Source organism: Leptosomus discolor, chromosome 2 (genome assembly GCF_034619465.1).
Source record: "Leptosomus discolor isolate bLepDis1 chromosome 2, bLepDis1.hap2, whole genome shotgun sequence".
NCBI lineage: Eukaryota > Metazoa > Chordata > Aves > Leptosomiformes > Leptosomidae > Leptosomus > Leptosomus discolor.
The window spans coordinates 63,979,177-63,995,172 of NC_141392.1; the positions used below are offsets into that span (position 1 = coordinate 63,979,177).

Below are 15,996 nucleotides of genomic sequence, written 5' to 3' on the forward strand. Positions count from 1 at the left end.
AGCACTTCAGCATTTCATTTGTTGTTTGTAATTAGTTTTTCTGAGGGCTGGTTGAAATCACTCAGCTAATCATAAGGGACTTTTCCCATGTTCCTGCAATCCTCAGAGAATTATTATAGTGGTAGAATCTGCTGTATTTTATAACTATATTTAGGTTTCTGCTCTTTCAGATTATAAGTATTTTCTAGCTGTTTGTGACTTGACAGCTTGAAAAGCAGCACTTAATAACTAGTACTTTTTAAATGGCCTTTTGGTATAACATATATAGTATAAATAATAAGTATAAATTGTAAAAGCAGATCTAGTTTTCAATAACATTTCATTTCTTGTAAGAATTATTATTTTTAACTATTACTGTTTTAGTTGTGACAGTAAAAGCTTTGCTTTATGAGTCAAAACATATTTTAGTATAGTGAAAATATTGCTACCTTGTCAGAGACATGATGAAGCATATTACAGAACAGAACACTTTTTTTTTCCTCCTATGAAGACCTTTCTGGTCATCCTTGCTCATTTCAAACCTCCTTGGACTGATGGACAATTAGTATAAATGTTTTTCTTAATACATGAAAATAAACTGATGACACCTGGCAACTGACCAATCAGCACTTCTGTAATCCCAAACCAACCCTAACACTTTGCCTTTTTTTTCTTAATTTGATTTGGTTTGGCTGGCCAGCAGACCGAACTGCCCCAAGTAACGAATGTGAAATGACCTGTAAGTGCGTAGCCTATGGGAGACAGGGAAGAAGCAAGTAGCCCTGTGAAAGAGAGATGAGAGGGGTCTGAGGGTACAGCAGTGCAGATGCTTGGGGATGTAAGTGTAGTCTCGGCTCTTTCCTAGTGCTGGCGAGATGTATGTGTGCCCGCGAGTGATTTTCAGCATTGAGGCCAAGTGGTATATTTGGCCCCCTTTATTTAATGCTATTAAACTCTCTTAGCCCCAAACCAGAGTGGCCACGTGCAAACTGCCTATTAATAGTAACCCATACTAACTCCTAAACTGTACCCAGGAGTTGCTTGGGCAAGTGTTCAGTGGCTTGGACCAAGATGGTGCTGAGGATAATACAGCTATATAGCCTGGCGGTATTTAATGCTATGTCTTAATTCATTAGGATCGATGTAGTCTGCATGTCCAGTGAATGTGAGTTAGTGCTGCCTACCAGGAGGTGTTACCTTGGAGCTAGCTATCGCCTGCTGGGCTGCCGAGGAGATGAGGTACGGTAGTTGGTTGCACAGAAGGCTAAGGGGAACACAACACATTCGTAGAAAGCTATGTTTCATTAGTTCCACTGTTTACAAAACAGCTTTTTGTATTAAAGCTTTTTGTAAAACATTCTGAATTTTCTTGATGAAAAGATAAAGCTGTGTGATATTTTTATTTGCCTTCAAGCTTTATTTGGATTGCATTTGTAGGCTTTTCTCAACAACAAGGAGGGCCTAACGCTTTTTCCTTAGAGAAATGAGTTTCATGTAATTGCTTGTCTGCTTTATGTAAAATACAAATGCTTTACGTAAACATAAATATTTAGAGATTTGTAATAAAGTTAGATTTGCTGGCAGATAATAATCTTTGCGTTGAAAGCTATCAGCTCCCTTGATGATGCTGTCAGGATAGGAACCTGATTAGAAAAGCTTCAGTATAAATGGCTTCATGGGTCATTATTATTTAAATAAATTGTAGGGTTTTTTAGAAGCCTGGAGGACTACAGTACTGAAGTGTTTGGCTATTGCCCAGAAATACATAGATAATTAAACTGCTGTAGGGCTGGTTTTTAATTACTCTCAAATAAGTATCATGTAGCACTGAGAATCCTGAGCTGAGATTTGATGGCAGAGAACTTCTAATAATTTAGACAAATAGTCTAGAAATAAATACTTCCCTAAAAGATCTGTACTCCTCCTTGATGTTAATTAGCATCTATTCAATTGTTATCTTGACGTCTATGGGCCTGTTATGTTACTGAAAGTTGTTAATTACTTTACATAGGATGGTGAATTCTGAGGAAGAAGCAGCTGGTGTGTTGAGCCACTTCTAACTGAGGACTGAAAATGCCAGCAGGTAAGGATACTTTGTGTTTCATTTCCAATACATATTTTGTAGTCAGAGCTGGATGCAAATAGTGGGAGTTACTTGTATCTGTAATTGTTTAATGCTGCAGTGGCTCAGTTTTGAGTCCGTGTTTATAGCTGATTTTCAAAGTGTTGGTTTTTTTTATGTTTTATTTTAAATTTGGGGTGTTCATAAAAATTGTAATGACAGTGGTAAATATGCTGTAGCTGAGGAATCAACAGTCTTTTTTAGTGGTGTGCCAAATTGCGTTTATAATTCTTTAGCTACAAATTAAGCATTACCTCAGGGGTCTAGAACACCGACTGCTTCAAGGGTTGAAATGCTGCAGATAGCAGTAGCATGATTCACAGAAAGCCAGGGACTCTGAGCTCCAGCTGATTTTGGATCTGTGTGTGCTCCTGCCTCTTACAGATCTGTCCCAGGGTGGTGCTTTTCTGGGTTCCAGACTCAGTAAGAATCCAGAGCTGCTGCTTCTCCTGGAGACAGTGTGTCACCTATGTTATCAGTGTTCCATTGTTCATAAACAGTGAGGGCAATAATCTGTCCTCTGCTTTGGCTAGCCCAAGTTTTGTGCAGATCCTGATGTGTGTGTGCTCTTCAGTATGCGCTTTCTTCAGGAAACAGAGTAGACAGTGCCAACTGCAGCAACAAGTAATAGCCTGGTGTGTTTGTACAACGTTGCTGAGTTATCCTTATGTGGTTTATGTTGTCAGTGGAAATTCTTAACTGAATACTAAGCAAATTTCTTGGTAAACTTCCCCTGGTAAAATAATTCTTGTCCTTTGCAATTTTAAAGCATGATTCCACACTTTTTTAGCAATGGTGGTTGTTGAGCTTGTGAATCATACTCTAGATTTCTTTTTGCAGTTGAAAGCGAGGCAAAAGCGAAAACCAAAGTCCGCTTTGAGGAAATCTTCAGGCGTCATGCTGGCCTAACAGACACAAAGAAATCAAAGAAAAAGAAGTTTCAGTCTCAAGAGAATATTGTGGTGAGTTTGAACACATGCAAGCTTGCTTTGGTTGCCTTCCTTAATGGAAAAAAGATCAGGAAAATGTACTGTAGAAAGGAGATGTAAGCATTTTGAAAAAATAAAGTACAAAGTGTATTTCTGCACATACCTTTTGTTTTTGATGTGGCTTTTATTTGTTGTTTGTGTACCAGCAATGCATCCTTGTAATCCAGGTACATCTGTGTAATGCATCTGTGAATTGAGAACTGATGAGCATTTATAATAATATTAGAGATAATCATTAACTTTATGTCATTTCCTAAAATTACTGGAATAAGAATTTACAAACAACATTAAACAACATTTGAAACTTTTTTTCAATTTGATGTCAGTAGTCAGCATATTTCTGCATGTGCTGAGCTTTGTGTCTGAGTGGTCCCATGTTTACATGTCTACTTAGGCAGTACACACGTATAAAGATTTGTTTTAAATATTTTGGCCTTAGCTTGTAACTTGAAGATTAGGAATGATTCTGTCACCCTGACCTTATGATAGATGACATTTTCGTTTGTGGCATATCTCTCATTAAAAGATCCTCAGAGATTCCTCTGAGTTATGGTTTGTATCGTAGCTTTTTTCCTCAACAGAGTAATAAATGTTTGATATGAGTCCAATATACACCAATTACTGACTTACAATGTTGGGAATTTCAAAAGAAAGCAATTTGCTTAAAATACAGATGTTCTGGGTTTTTATTTTCCTCTGTTAGGTTTTATAATTCCAGTCTTTTTTCTTACAATTGCATCCACACCAGATGCTGGAAGTGAATGTTCATTCTTTAATACTCACTTAAGGCAAAGGAGTGGTATTTTATAATATAGCAGAACGTTACATGTATTTATTGTATGTAAGTATATTCAGAATAGTTATATTAAACTTAGTATTGTTATGCTGAAACGTAATTTTGTCTTTAGATTGACAATTTGAAGTTTATATCTGTGCGGATTTTTTTTTTTATTTTGCATTCCTTGAAGTATATGGTATTTAGTCAATAGTCTATACAAAGAATCAACATGGTTTCCAAAATATAGTATAGAAGAGTTAGAGGGTGGGTTTTTTTTTTTCCTTTTTTTTGCTGGCATATGTGTAAATACAAGACTAAAGTCTTCTTTGGCTAGGTTTACTTTTTTGATGGAACGTGAGTTTTTAAATCTGTAGTTTATTTTTGAGCACATAATTGTATGTTCATATATAACTACATATTACTCATAAATACTTTAAGCTTACTTTGGTTTTAAAATTGGTTTCCGTTCCAGAAGTCTCTGATGTAAAACACTAGTGTTTTGAAGTTACCTACAAACATTTAAAATCACAGTGAACTTAATCAAAAGTTAGTGGTATACACACGAATTAAGATGCGTTTTTAGGATCAGTGTGGAAGCCTAACTTTATGGTTTTATTGAAGCACTAAAAAACCTAAGAACTTGAGGAGAACGTATATTGAAACCTAATACTGACCATTTTGAATATTTCCTTAAAGTGTGGCAAAGTTGCAAGACCTCAGGTTGGTGTTTTCCATGCTGGTTGCATTCAAGTAGAAACTTCTGTAAAAGCTTCAGCAAATAACCAGTAATTTCTTTGTAAGAAATAAATGTGTGTGGGAGGGGAAGAGGAGGTAGATGAAGGAGGTTGATTGGTTTTGTTCCAGTTTTCTTCCCTTTATATAATTCAACTGTATAGAGTTTCACATATCTTGAAGTAATGCAGAATTTATCAGTGATGGTTGTCTTTGTGTCATGCGCTTACCATAAATGGTCTCCCAGGTTTGATCACAAACAGGTCATGGTTGAGAGCATATTTCCACTGGAAATGTTCCAGTCTGCTTCTTTCTTTTGTCTTTACTGAACCTAGCCTTTCTTAGATTAATAAAACCTTTTCCATCATAGTCCACTGTTTCCTTGAAACCTGAGTTCTGGAGCTGCGGGAGGTTGCTGTGATTTTAAACAACAGAAGTGAGGGTAGGGAGATTGCCTGCCTGCCTGCCCAGCTCTGTGTGCCCTTTGCCTGGAGACCCTGCCTGGAGGGAAGGGAAGCAGCCTGACTGGAAGAGGAAGGAGTGGTGTCAGTAGGGCAGGGTGAGTTTGAAGTCACAACTGATAGGAATGAGGGGCTTGTAATGGAGATAGACGTCAGCTATGGCCAGTGGAAGGTCTGCTTTCTTGTTCAGTGCCACAGGTGCAGTGGGTATGAGGCCTGAAGGCATGGCTGAAAAAAAATGGGCAATTTGGATACGGTCAGAAAGTGAATTTGCCAGTATCCCTTCCAGGCCTGACAGTCACCATATTTATTTTTTACCAGTTGTGCCTTCTATGACAAGTTTTCTGAATGAGGCAAGCCTCAGACCAGGCAATGCCCAAACAGATTATTCTGTCTAAAGTCAGCATGAAAATGATTGAGTTTATTTGGTTCAATCTAAATTTCATGGTAAAGAGGATTTTTAACTCAGAAAATGTCAGTGAAGTTTTCTACTAGCTGAAAAGCAAAATACCTTTATGGTGGCAAGAATTTCTTCCCTAGACTGTAGTCTGACCAGCTTATAATATTGGATGAGCACATTGATAACTAAGGTTTTGTATTCAAGGCAGGACTGCAACAGATTTCTCCATTTGAAGCTTTTTGCTTCTTCATAAGGTCTTGGATGACAGGTTGGAGTCTGGAGTTTCATGAGGGTACAGGTAACATGAGCCTATTTCCAGGCTTGAAAATTCTTGTATTCTTTTGGGTAAGATGGATGTTATACGGGTTTCTGCTGACTGATTCAGTATTTGAGCTTCTGCCTTAGATGTAAAACACAACCTGTGGAGCTTTGAGGTTGTAGAATTTTCCCAGTGTCTGTTTTCATAGCCCTTTATTTTTTTCCATAAGCTGACAGGCACTGAATAACTGTAGAGATTTCCACTGGGTTTTAGCCCTTTGTTTCATTTAAAATAGAACTGCTAATAGTTGACTGTACTTGACCTACACATTTTCTGAATGTTTTCTGTTAAAATTTGGTGAAACTTCTCCAAGCCCATCCTATCTGTAAATTAAAATTGTTCTAGCTTTGAACATCTGCATTTTTTTAGTCTTATATGAGCAATGGCAGTAAATTTGGTCCCTAGTGCATTAAAATTTTCTTAAACATCCCACCCAACTAGCCAGCATCACAAGTACATTCATTACCAATTCAGCTGTAAGTAAACTTTTACAACCAGTGGTATCAGCCCTTCAGTGGGCTCGCAATGTCCATTCCTAATTTTTCAAGGTGTGCCTGTATTATGGGAAGAAGTTCACGTACCTCTGTAAATGCCGTCATCTGAGTTTTCAGATACCCTGGGCAAAATCACTTGATGTGTTTCCAGGTTCCTCTCACGCATATTTGAGAAGCATTTTTTTTTAAAAGGAGTGGGACTATTAGGCGTTGTCCCTGCGGTCAGCTCTGGAACATGAATAGCAAGTGATATGGTCTGGGGTTGGCTCATTGTGGTACGAGCCTTGTGTGTTAGCCCACCTGCATGCATCTTGGCTGGCACCCATCTCTCCTATCGAGCCAGTAGTGCAAGTAGGTCTGTTCTTGGGGAAGGGTACTTCCTCTGCCCTGGTGTAAAAATGTGGCCATGGAGCTGTTCTGAAAAAAAAGCCTTGTCATTGTTCCGTGCTTTAAGCTGAGGAGGTCAGGTTCAGGTCAGCAACCCTCTGGAGTTACTCCAGAGACGGGCCTGTCCTCTGAGCTGCTTTTCCGGCCTAACTGCTTTTTCTAACTCAGTTCAAGTGTGTTTGTATATAGATGATTGCTCACTCTTGATCTCTCAGTCTTGCATTTCAGACAGAGGATATATACCAGTATCCCTGCCTCTGCCTGAGATCTAATCTGCTGGGTTTTTTTGAATCTCTTGGCTTTATCATTTTGTGACTCCCTCCCATCTTTACTCTCTGTTTAATTACATAATGTAATTACAAAATGTGGAAAAAGTGGCCTGAGTTAAGATCATGCAGGCTATGTATCTGAGGAATTTGTGTTTGAACTGCTGAAGCAGATTTGTGTTGCCTGCAGTATCTTCCTGGAATGTTCCTGGAATTTTCTCCCGTTTGAGTTTGTGTTTTATTTCATTATGAGGTTATTCTGTTGTTTTGGTTTTTTTTTCCTATGAGTAAATTTGCTATAATTGACTGTTTGCTGCTGCTATTCATGACGCGCATTTGTGGACGTACGTTTCCGTTTGTAGGCATAATAAATAACAAGTTCTAGTAAATATTTCAAGCAATTTTTTGCAACAGCTGGATTTCTTTGAGGAATTGATTCTTGAATATCAGAGGTATTTTAGGAACTCTTGAACAAGTCGAAGACAAGGTACTTTTTGTTTAGGATTTCTCAAAAAATTCTACTTCTTGGGCTTAACGGATTAATGTTCTATGAAAAGCAAAAATCAGCATGACCTTAGCTGTTGGTCACTGTTGGGTCTTAATTGCCAATGTGTTTTAACCTTCAGTTCTTCTGCTCTGCTGGTAAAGCTCTTTGTAGAAATGCAGATAGGGAAGTGTATAATCTATTAGAAAGCATTATTTTGGGTTTTTTTTAGTTTGTACAATGCTTGTTGCTTTAATTTTTTTTTTTTATTTCCTGTACTTTATTCTATATTTCAAGTTATTTACATGAAATCTTCCACATCCTCTTAAATCATTGACTTATGAATAAAAAGGATGTTACTGGTCTATTTAAGCAAGTAAAAGATGAAGGTACAAAGACAGGTTTTGTCATGATTTGCTATTCAGATAATTTAAACTATTTTTAGACATAGGGTGCTAAAAATAAAGACATCTACTGAAAAGATATATGAATGGCTTTAGATTTTTCTGATGTATTAGATAAGCATACTTGCATGAAATTCTAGACGCTTTCTCTTTTAACTCCTACTTTACTAGGACAGTGTTGTGTAATACGTAGCATTAGTAAAGGTAGTTAGTGCATTTTTAAGCTTTGTCTCTAGTTTCAGAGATCAGCTTTTATTTCTGTGTTAAAATTTCTCTTGGTGTATTTTTCTTGTCACACTGCGTTTATGTGACAGTTTTCCTTTGTGTACAAATAATGTACTAATTGTGTACAAATGTACTAAAGTGTACAAATAATACACTTCCTTGATTTTTTTCTCTTCTGTTTTACTCATGTACTTCAAACTTTCCTTTCTTTTTCCTCTCTTCTTCTTCAGTACTTATAACACTTTCCTTGCCCTTCATGTTCTCTGTTCAAATGCTAGATGTGAATAAAACAAGATAGCGGTGGAGGTTTGCAGGCTCACGTAATTGAGGACATACGATATGGAGGTAGATGACTTCCACATTGAGTGTTCTCTTCTTTCTAGTCATAGAATATTATTCTCGTAGGCGGGCATTTTTAAGTGAGGATCCATCCTCCAAAGTGTGATTGCCGTTGCAACTTCATTCTCTGTTTTTTTCTTCTTACAAGCTTGTACATTTTCGTGATGACTTATTACACGTATTGTCCCATTTTAAAAATATTTGAGGCAAAGACGGTTCTGTGACTGGGAGAAGTATCACAGCTTGAAGGGGAAGATGTCTGTGTTTAATGAGGGAGGAAGATGGCCTTGGCAAAGAAAAGATTGTATGCAGATACTTACATTTTCTCCAAGTTTTTTTTTTTTTTAAATTTTCTTTCTTTGTGTTTTAAATTCCTTTCTAATGTTTCATGTAGAGACTCCAGAGCGTTTTATGTAAGACAACAGAGTGAATGAACCTCAATGACTTTATAGAAGTTCCATCAAGGCACAGAGATGTATACGTCAAGCTCCTTACAGAATTAGGCCTCAGTTGCTTGCTGTGTTGTTTTGAGTTACCATGGTATAGTTCGGGTTGGAAGGGACCTTTAAAGGTCATCTAGTCCAACCCCTCTGGAATAAACAGGGACATTTTCAACAAGATCAGGTTGCTTGGAGCCCCACCCAACCTGACCTTGAATGTTTCCAGGGATTGGGCATTATAACTTTTAGTAACCAGGAAGAGAAACCTGAAGGAGGGAGGAAAATTTACAACGTGTTTTCTTAAAACCACGAGAATTTGAGAGAAGGAGTGTACAGTCAAATGCATTAGCTGAGATTTATCGTAGCTGTTTTTACTAGAGTGGTCTTTAGATCAACTCTTTGTCATTCTACTAAGAATAATATGGGGTGGGGTTTTTTTTCAACTTTATACTTTTTAAAAAAAAAGTTAATGGAAATCTCTTTTTCAGTTTTAGCACTTGTTCATATAATTTCATTGTCAAACTTTGGCAAGCTACTTTCAGTATAAGAGACTACAAGCAACTGAGCGTGAAGTCTGTCTCTAGCTTGCATTTTAAGTGGATGAAAATACTTGATTTCTTGCTCCATCTAATCTTCAAGTCTTTCATAGTCTAAAGCATTGGCATCTGTTTATGGAGCAGGCTTGTTTGTTTTTTTTTTACTAGATACACATAAAAGTCGTTTAAAAACATAGTGAAACAAAAATTGAGGATGAAGTGCCCAAATACAAAATGGGGATTTTTTTTGGTGTGAATTTTCCTTTGCCTTTCAATCTGTCACTTGTTAATTTTAAACATGAAAACAACTAGCTCTTTGATACCATTTTGCTTTGTGTAATGTTGCTAAAGAAATAACAAAGTACTATGTTTATCCTTAGAACATAATTTTTAGTACAAGTATGTTTTATGTTCTTTTCATTTATAGCTTGACACCTTTAGAAGTAATATTGATCTAGCTAAGGAAAGCGTCAATGATGAAGCAATTATAAACAACACATATAATCCTGAAGAAGAGAGTCCCCGATTTACAAAAAATAAACTGAGAGAGAAAGCCTCAATTGCAGAGAAAATAAACAATGATATTGTTAGTGGAGAGGAGAACAAGCAACCAAAGTCTAACAAGAAAAAGAAATCACTGTTACAAGAACAATTTAATGAGGAGGAAAATTTATATGAAGCTAAATTGGAGAGTTTTGAGAAAAAGTTTAATGATTTTCCAAAGAAGAAAACAAAAAGTAAATCACAAACAGATGTACCTCATCAAGAAGGTGATAGAAAGATTAAAAATTCCTTGACTGAAGCAAGAAATGTAACTGAATTAGAAGAGGAAGAAGAGCTAATTCGAGCCTATCAGCTGCATGTGGCAGAGGATGAGGCAAATGCAATTAAAAAGAGAATAAGAATGAAGCTTAAAGAACAGATGCCTGAATTTACCTCCACTGTTCAAAGCCATGAAGTTGTATTGAACAAGGAAGCAGGCAAAAAGAAGAAAAAGAAGAAAGTAGCGGTTTTAAGTGAAGCTGAAACAAGGTACCATGATAAACTCTGTATCTTAAGCAAAATGTTTCTTTTTTTTTTTTTTTAAATAGGCAGAAACTTTCTGGTAAATTGTATATGTTTTCTATGTGAAGTGGATGATTCTGTTATGAAAAAATGTTACCAGATACTTTTTCAAAATGCTGTCAAGATTAATACTTAACTCACAGATTCTGTTTAACTCTTTAAAAAATTATCCTCTATTACTCTCTGATGTTTATTTTCTGTGGAACTCTTAACTACCTTAAGATAATTTTGTGCATACTTTAGTGACAGCCCTGGTCCAGCAGAAGGGTATTAATTTAGCTCTGTTCACATGAATGGTTCTGCAATTATCTGGAAATTAGTGGGAAATGAAGGGGGGAGACAAATGAAAAAGGCAAGACACTAATGTTGGGGGGGGGGTGCTGCATTTTCAGGATACACAGATGATGAGTTGCAGAACTAAAGAGGAAATTTGAAGTGGATTAATAATGGTAATGAGCAATTGTATCCAGATAAACAGTAGAATGCAGTTGCTGACAGTAATCCATTACGTTGCAGTGCAATGTCCCTTTCTGAGCTACAGCATCATCCAGCAGAAACTAGCCATGAAGATCAGTCATTGGAAAGACTATTTACATCAGAAGGACAGAAACTGGAGGAAAGCATGGAGAAACAGAAACCTAAGGCAAAGAAGGTTAAAAAGAAAACCAGAAAAGGTCTGCCAACAAAATGTTAGAATGGCATGCTGCTTTGCTGCTTCATCCAAGTATTTTTTCCTTTTTTTTTTCCCCACGACTATAGAAATATTTGTCCATAGTAGTATCACAGAAGTGATTGAGCTGTTGAAGCTACTTAGGTTTCTTTAGTTACTTCATTGTATTTTTCTTCTTCCAATTGTGAGGCTAATTTATAAGGAAGTTTGATCAATCTAAAATCTTGATAATTCATTTACTGTAAATAGTTTGGAAATTGATCGTTAAAAAGGGGGTTTTAAGCATGATATAATAATCCTAAAATAGATATACCACCTTTATAGTTTATTACTTAGATGCATATTCTAATTGTCTTTTATTATTTTATCATTTTTGTTTACTTTATGCTATAAATGAAGTATCACCACTGATTTAACCTGATGCCCAATTTAAACATTAGGAATACTTTTTCTTGCAACACATAGTCAAATTGCAGAATTCATTTCCTTAAACGTTTGGAGGCCAAATTAAGAAATTGGTTTAAAAAATGGAGATTATGGAAATTGAATAGGAGTAGGTCTTTTGACATATATTAAGTATGATGGTCTCACTGTAACTTGTAAATGAGGAAGTTCTGAAAACAGTGTTTGGTAAATTCGGGCAAAATGCACATGGAGAAGGCATCAGTTTCTGCTTATCTTGGTTTTTTAATGTTTTCCTTAAACAAACAAACAAACAAAACCTCCTATGCACTGTAGTCCAGAGCAGGATATTCAACTGTGCGTATTTTAAGTCATTGTACAGAAGAACCTATGTCAATCAAGAGCTAGACCTCTGATTTTGAATAAAAGTGTTTGTTAATAGGAGTAGAGTATATTAATTTATATATATTCATGTGTATTTTCATACATGTTTAAAAAGCTGCAAATTTGATAATTTTATTTTAAGCTATTACATAAAGAACACAGTAAATATTACTGCTATACTATTGATTGCTAAGACAATGCAGAGCATTTTTACTCCTTTAAACTGTCACTAGTGGAACATAGTAACCTCTATTTACTTTGTTTCTATTTCTAGAAGAAAACACAGAAGTTGCTGCAGAAAATGATGAGGAAATGAAGAATTCAGAAATTTCAACTCAGTCTAAATTTGGTTTTGATGATGATCTTGTGTTGGGAGTTTATATCCATCGATCTGATCGACTTAAAACTGATCTCCTGGTATCTCATCCCATGGTTAAAATCCATGTGGTTGATCAGAGAAGTGGCTTATATGTCAAGAAGGATCATAGGTAACTTTTAACAAACTGGTTTTTTGTTATCAATGATTACTAGAAATACATGGATTCTTCCCTAGAAAGTTAAATATGAAAATGAAAATAAAGCTGAATTTTAAGCTTGTGAGTTCATTCATCAGTTTCTACGTCTATGATAATGCACATATGTATATATATACACACACCTACATGTGGTATTTTTCTTTTCTTTTTGCCACTTTTAAATGCTCTGCACTGCTGTATTGCTCTTGAGGTCCTCATACTTACAGCACAGTTCATTCTGTATTCATTCAAGAGAGAAAATTTCCTAAATCTCAAAAATATGTAGAAGCCAAGATTAGAACAAGTAAGCAAAACTCTTGTAACACAAGTAGCATTTTTTATAAAAAAGAACTTTAAAAATCCTGAAATGTAGTTTTTCATGTTTCCTGTCACTTCATTTACTTATTTCCATTGTTATTATGCATAATTTTCCTGAAAACCAAATTTTAACAGCATTTAAGCAGTAGACTCTGCCATGATTGTTATGAATAAATTTGGTAACAGTATCTTGATTGTTAGGATTTTGAACCGCAGCCTGTAGCATTTCTGTATACATTCCAAAGTGTCTTAAGTTTTGGATGGTTTTAGAATATTTTTTTTTCTAAAAATCAAAGATGGTATCTTGTATGTTTTTTTGCTTTCAATAATTGAAAATACTGTTTTAAGTTGTTTTTTTTTAACAATTGTAACTGTTTGAAAATTTTTAAACAGCAAGAGAAAAGTTTCATCTTATTATGAACAAGAACAGATAGAGCATGTTCTTCCTATCATGACACAACCATATGACTTCAGACAGTCGAAATCAACAGTTCCAGAATGGGAGGAGCAAGTCATTTTTAATGAGCGTTTTAGTTATTTTATTCAAAACACTGAAGAAAGCCCTCGGGTAATCCTGTTTTTTGAGGTAAGGTTAAATATTTTATGTCCAATTTATGCATGTTATGATTTTCTGTTTGTTTCTTCAATAGTGTATATTTGACTGATTCAGGTGTTTTATTTCAGTTGTATTGGGTTAACAGCATAGCCTTAAGATACAGAATTAAGTGGAGATACCAGAAACTGGTATTGGTGATTGCTAATACTAATAAACATATTTTTTTATATATATACCAAAAAACTCCCTGTTTTGATAGTATTAAGGAGGACAAAGCTTTCTTATTAAATCAGCTGTCAAACTTCTAGGAAAAGCTGGTAAGATCGTTCCAGAGGAGGCATGATGTATAAAGGATATCACTTCGTCCTTTTTCACATTCTTGAAATCTGAAAAGAATCTTAACTACTGGAAACTCCAAAATGGAGTTTGCCTGCTTGTAGCAACACTTCTTTTCCTTTGTACCAATGAGCTAGCTGTTGCATTGTTTTCCCTTAACATTTAGATGTTGACTTCTCTCCCATTCTTCGCAAAGTAATTAATTCATCCTCCAGTACAATTTTTTGAATTCGTACTCCAATATAATTTAAAGGAAAAATTGTAAGGTATATATTCAACATGATTTTGAGCTTAAGTATTTCAATATTTGTAAAGAGAGATTCTGTAGTATTAACCTGAAAATGAGAACCTAATACAATCCTTTTTGTCATTCCTTGTTTTTTATATTTCAAATAGATTGCATATACTATATCACCATATGTTTCTTTATGTTCTGTGAATACTCATAAATGAACACATTTATATAGTTAAAAGTCCATAGTTGCTTAACACAGAGGTAATTGTGTATGTGTGTAAAGATTCTTCATGGAAGTCATGTTAATGTTGGGACCAAAAGTATGAAAGCATGCTGGTTTACTACAGCGTGGTTTATGAAGTATCAACTTGAAGGATGCATGATTCCAAGGGTTTTTTTTTGTATACCGGATAAATGTTCAGGAGTGGCTAAATATGAGAAGATTCTGGTCATTCACCAGAAAAATGAAGAATCTCGTGGACATCGTTGGAAGTGTTCTGAGTCAGGTTGGATGGGGCTTTGAGCAACCTGATGTAGTGGAAGGTGTCCCTGCCCATGGCAGCGAGGATTGGACTAGATGCTCTTTGAAGATCACTTCCAACCCAAACCATGCTATGACTGATTCTATGGCATAAGCATTAAAGCTAGGAAAGTAGAACTAACTTTTTGACTGCTGTGTTCCAGCTAGATTAATGTCCAGCTGGTTTTGGCTGTCACATTTGTGATCTATATGATTTGTGATCTATATAGAATTTGTGAAAGTTACACATGAATGTTTTCCTCTCTTATTGAGACAGAACGGAAGCAAGAAAGAATAGGTGTTTTTAAGACCAGACACCTCCGGTAAATGCATAAGGATCTATTTCTAATTGCATACTTGTATGGAAGAAGTACTGGTTTTGTAATTGCTTAAAATTCATATCTGCTTAATTTAGTGAGTTGCATATAGCATATTTTCAGCAGTATTTTTTTAATTACCGTGAAGTATATATTCATTAGAAATATATTTATATTCCTACCAATACTTTCAGATCCTTGATTTTCTAAGTATGGATGAAGTGAGAGCCACCTCTGATGTACAAACTCAGGAATATGGTTTCCGAAAAATTTGTTGGGCATTTCTAAAGGTATTGTAAATACTTAAATGAATAAACAAAATTTGTGAATCTTTTTATTCAATTATCTAAAAGACATTAACTGTACTAAGTGGGAAAGCACTTTTTAATATTTCCAGGCAACAAAGATGGAAAAACAGATCGAAAAAATTCACAGTATCAAGCTTGACAGTAAAGAATATGTATTTTTCAAGATAGTATAGAGTGTGTGTCTTGGTTTGAAAGACAGATGTCTGCTGAGGAAGGCAGGAGCCTCCCTTGAAATGGAAAATGCAGCCCCCTTCCCTCCAAATTATTATAATTTTGAAATTAAGAGGCCTTCAGGCAAAGGTATGGGGAATAGGAATAACAATTCTTTACTAATATATATATATATATATATATATATATATATATATAAAAAAAAAAACCACAAGGCAGGAAAAAAACCCAAACAACCCACTGGTTTACACTGACCGAGTCAGAAATACAACGTGACACCCTGTTAGGGTGGCAGTAGCAGTCCGATAAGATGCTGGCTGCAGTCCTCCTGAAGCGATGGATGTAGTGCTGTTGAAGCAGTGATCTTGTAAAAGGGTCTGGTCTTCCTCCGAAGGTCCAGTGGTAGGTAGGTAGCTCTTGTCCTCTGGAACTCCAGTGGGGGGGGGGGGGGAAACTCCTCTGGGAATCCAGTGGAAGAAGGCTGCTAGGGTGTTCAAAATCTCCGTTTTTATTTGGCATGGACTGCTTGGCTCCTTCCCCCCGGGCGGAGCATCTCACAATGGGATGGGGAGTCGTGAGGCAGTTCCTTGATGGGCCATTAACAGGAGATAGTCCTGGAGCGAGTTATCGATGGGTCAGGCGATAAGGCATTGTTGTGCCCATTAACAGACGATAGTTCAGAGGGGGGGCAGGCAGGGAGCACCGCCCCACCTGGTCTCAACAGCTCCTGAAGATGGTAATAGAATACTTTTTTTCCTTTTGGCACATTTTACACTGTAACCTAGGACAGTAAGAATTTATATATTTATTGTTCCTAAAGTACAGAAAGAGGTTTTCTTTGAGG

At 36.0% G+C, this 15,996-nt stretch overlaps 1 protein-coding gene across 1 annotated transcript in view; it reads left to right on the forward strand.

The window, feature by feature from the left end:
• The first annotated feature begins 1,213 nt into the window (after nucleotides 1-1,213).
• AHI1 (Abelson helper integration site 1) overlaps nucleotides 1,214-15,996 on the forward strand; it is a 99,471-nt gene continuing 84,688 nt past the window's right edge. Inside the window, exons 1-7 of the mRNA XM_086460441.1 lie at nucleotides 1,214-1,218; nucleotides 2,928-3,063; nucleotides 9,783-10,387; nucleotides 10,937-11,094; nucleotides 12,151-12,364; nucleotides 13,103-13,295; nucleotides 14,868-14,963. Of these exons, the coding sequence (XP_086316567.1) occupies nucleotides 1,214-1,218; nucleotides 2,928-3,063; nucleotides 9,783-10,387; nucleotides 10,937-11,094; nucleotides 12,151-12,364; nucleotides 13,103-13,295; nucleotides 14,868-14,963 (1,407 nt within the window). The remainder of the gene's footprint in view (nucleotides 1,219-2,927; nucleotides 3,064-9,782; nucleotides 10,388-10,936; nucleotides 11,095-12,150; nucleotides 12,365-13,102; nucleotides 13,296-14,867; nucleotides 14,964-15,996) is intronic.